This window comes from Betta splendens, chromosome 7 (assembly GCF_900634795.4).
Source record: "Betta splendens chromosome 7, fBetSpl5.4, whole genome shotgun sequence".
Taxonomy (NCBI): Eukaryota; Metazoa; Chordata; class Actinopteri; order Anabantiformes; family Osphronemidae; genus Betta; species Betta splendens.
In genome coordinates this window covers 16,937,432-16,941,303 of record NC_040887.2, presented here as the reverse complement: position 1 = coordinate 16,941,303, position 3,872 = coordinate 16,937,432, and the positions used below count along the sequence as shown (strand labels likewise).

The following is a 3,872-nucleotide window of genomic DNA, read 5'->3' as shown; positions in this document are numbered from 1 at the left end:
ACGAGTTCATTTTAACACATCTAAACAACAAGGTGGTGCATAAAATACATGTTTGTAATGCAATTCACATAACACACCACTGTGTGTGTAGATGCTGCCCAGCGTAAGGACTCACTGGTAGATATGATGCATTGTCTGGGACAGGCAGTAAACAGACCTGCAACAGGCTCCTTTTAAACTGCTCAAGGAATCAAAAACCCTGTTCTCCAGTAATGAAGTGAGGCGTCGTCGATGTCTGTTCTTAAACCAGGCATCTTTAAAGCCGTCCACAGTGTTACTGACTGAGGAGCTGTAACGCTGACATTAAAGCAACTCCCATATGGGACTATGTGATATGATAATATAATATTTGCTCTCGGGCTCTCCTAAGCTAATACAACGCGGACAGAAGCAGAAGCAGATGATGATCAGTATAAACCCAGCACTTCTGATTCACTGGGAGAGAAGACTAGTTCAAACCAGCACCAAGGCCTCTGACATTATTGATACTGGGACGTCAATGACGTCGATCTGTGGCTCTGGCTTCTGGGAGAGAGTGTATGTGAGAGAGAGAAAGAGAGAGAGAGAGAGAGAGCGAGCGGGGCAGAGACTGGGGAGAAACGAGCCGCAACAGATGCGGGAGGAAGACGGTGACTTAAGCGGAGCCACTTAAAGACTTCAGGGTTTTTGCGGCACTTTTTCATTTACTGTCGCCTCGTTCTACAGTAAGTGTCGTTACCGGAATGAATATGTTTCCATGTGGGCAGGTATTATACTTCATACTCAGCTGTTGAGTGGTGCGTCACGTATGTGATCAGTGCTCGCCAATGTCTCCGTTCGTTTATCAACGTGGTGGAATTATCGTTGGTTGAAAGTTTAATCCACGATGCGCGTCTTTTCCGGGAGCGAGTGAACCGCTTAAGAGCCGTTCGCGTCTCTGTTGATGCTTAAACGCTTTCGCCCTGTCTTAAAGTTCAGCTCGTGTGTGAAATGTGCTCAGAGAAATAACTGATGTCTGATCTCTTTGTTGCCCAGACTTGGCTTTTCGCCGCTGACGCGTATTCGAGCCGGTGCCGCCGCCGCGCGCAGGAACCCGAGAGGAGTCGCGCTGAGTGAATCCACGAGGAGCGAATATAAACAGGGTCTTGGACGCGTCCAGTCTGCGACGCAACGGGTTTAAGTTTGGGAACACGCGAGTTAGCGAATGTGAGTTCTAATAGAGGCAATGAACCACTGTGTTTTACGCTGTTGAAGCCGCTGAAGGTCATCTTCCGCCTGAGCCGAACGGGAGCCGCTGATCTCGTGTTGTCAGTGTTTGCTCCTGATCTTCCTTTACTCTTTATTCAGGCTCCGTGACATTTGTCTCCCAACGCCGATCAGATTTAAAATGGAGAACGTGTCCGTGGCCGCCGCCGCTGCGCCGTCAGTCTGCAGTGACTTGGTGGACGTTCACTCTCTAACCCTGGGCAACCACAGCAGCCTGAACTGCACGCTTCCCTCTGACTTCGACTTCTACGGGGACCTGTACATCATCTTACCTGTCATCTACTCTGTGATCTGTGCCGTGGGGCTGACGGGCAACACGGCCATCATCTACGTGATCCTCAAGGCCCCCAAGATGAAAACAGTGACCAACATGTTCATCCTGAACTTGGCCATCGCTGACGATCTGTTCACTTTGGTGCTGCCCATCAACATAGCTGAACACTTGTTGCATTACTGGACGTTCGGTGAGGTTCTCTGTAAAGTCATCCTCAGCATTGACCACTACAACATCTTCTCCAGCATCTATTTCCTGACAGTTATGAGCGTTGACCGCTACCTGGTCGTCCTGGCCACCGTCCGGTCCAAGCGCATGCCGTATCGCACCTATCGAGCTGCCAAGATCATCTCCTTCTGCGTCTGGGTCCTCGTCATCCTCATCGTCATGCCCTTCACCGTCTTTGCCAGCGTCTACGTGAACCCGGCGGACGGCCGGAAGAGCTGCGTGCTCAGCTTCCCCAGCCCCGAAAGCCTGTGGTTCAAAGCCAGCCGCATCTACACGCTCCTCCTGGGCTTCGCCATCCCAGTCTCAACCATCTGCATCCTGTACACCATGATGCTCTACAAGCTGCGCAACATGCAGCTCAACAGTAACGCCAAGGCGCTGGACAAGGCCAAGAAGAAGGTGACCGTCATGGTGTTCGTGGTCCTCGCCGTGTGCCTGTTCTGCTGGACGCCGTTCCACCTCAGCACCATTGTTGCCCTGACGACGGACCTGAGGACCACTCCGCTGCTGATCGGGATCTCCTACTTCATAACCAGCCTGAGCTACGCCAACTCCTGCCTGAACCCGTTTCTCTATGCCTTCCTGGACGACAGCTTCAGGAAAGCCTTCAAGAAGATACTGGAATGCAGGCTGGCTTGATGGGACGTGAAACAGCACCCAGCAGAGTCATTATGAACGCAGGACTAAGATCCGGTAAACAAGAGGCAGGAGAGGTGACGAACACCAGAACATGTGACTCCAGATTAGTCTGGGCCGAACTGTTGGCTGTAAAGAGTCCAGGAGTTGGTGGGTGATTCTTTCTAATGAGGAATGTTATTGTCTAACAAACCTGACATATGACATGCTGTCCACCTGATGACAGTCAGGGTTGGAACTGAGAAAAAAAGACCTTTAAAGGCAGATTACGTATGCAAACACTCACCTGCCCTTCAAATAAGACGTTTCTGAAGCAAGGCATAACGGCGCGTAATGGATGAACATCACCAGGCCTGACAACAGTTATGTAAAACGTGAGGCTTCTGTTCGGCTCTTGATTTGTGTGTGAGCCTTTGTCGCCCCCTGCTGTTAAAACGGTTGTATTGCCTCCAAATGCGGCCAGCGCCGGCGCCGCACGCTCACATTCAGCCTGGTTTCACGTCTGCAGTGTTTATATGTTAAACAGAGTAAATACGTTGCTATGTGCCTTAAGCATCACTGAGACTCACAGACACTGGACACTGGACTTTGACTTTTATCTCCATCTAAAACACTCAGTTTTAAAATGATCTCAGATCAAATTAAAGGAAATACATGTACTCACACGTTCAGACTGTGACTGGATCAGTCAAACCACCTGCTGAGGAAAATGCACACTATCAGTTCTTACTGGACAGGATGCAGCTTTATATTATTTTAATTCTAAACAGCTTCTCTTTGTCTGTATGTCATCGTGCTGTACAAAGGAACACAGTCACAGTAACTCATTATAATATGATAAATGTAAAATGTGTGATGTGTTCCATGGAGGTGACCGTGAGCTGCTCATCCTCCTTCATTAGCTGGGATGTTGACGTGTTCAGCAGAGGTGACATCCGTTTGTGGCCCCAGGGGGTAAGAAGACTTGGGAAACATCCTGACCTGACCTGGTCTAAACAGCTGCTGGAATAAATAAGTCAGCAGAGATACAGAAAAATCATCAGCTACCTAACATTTACAACAAATGGCAGTAAATATGCTGCATGTAAAACTCTACAGTTCCATTTAATATCCTTTAAAGCCCACTTGAGTGTCTTTTGTTTTCAGACTGTAAGTAAATGTTCTTTTTGTCTAATAATGTACAAATGTAAATAGAAAATGTGTCTGATTTTACTGAGACCCAGGATCAGAAACAGTTTAACAATTAAGTTCTCCTCATTACTGTGTCGTCCAATAACGAGAAACTAGAGAAACTAGTGGCTGAACCTTCACAGGCTGCAGATACAGAATGCAGTAAAACCTCATGGATTTGACTGAAATGACTTTGCATCAACAATATGAACTCAACAATTGTAACATTACATGTAACAAACCACAATATGAGCAGTCACCTCCATAAGATGGAGGTGACTGTGATTAAGACAAGAATTAAAAATCCTGCACACGTTAA

At 47.8% G+C, this 3,872-nt stretch overlaps 1 protein-coding gene across 2 annotated transcripts; it reads left to right on the top strand.

The window, feature by feature from the left end:
* Nucleotides 1-129: 129 nt before the first annotated feature.
* Nucleotides 130-3,872, top strand: npbwr2b (neuropeptides B/W receptor 2b). Of its 2 annotated transcripts, XM_029157450.3 has the most exons (3): nt 131-704; nt 1,015-1,185; nt 1,327-3,872. In XM_029157450.3, coding segments are annotated over exons 2-3 (1,062 nt in total). In that variant the 5' UTR covers nt 131-704; nt 1,015-1,183; the 3' UTR covers nt 2,387-3,872. The 2 variants fall into 2 exon arrangements, with proteins under 2 accessions (XP_055366475.1, XP_029013283.1); XM_055510500.1 differs by lacking the exon at nt 1,015-1,185 and having other exon boundaries at nt 130-704.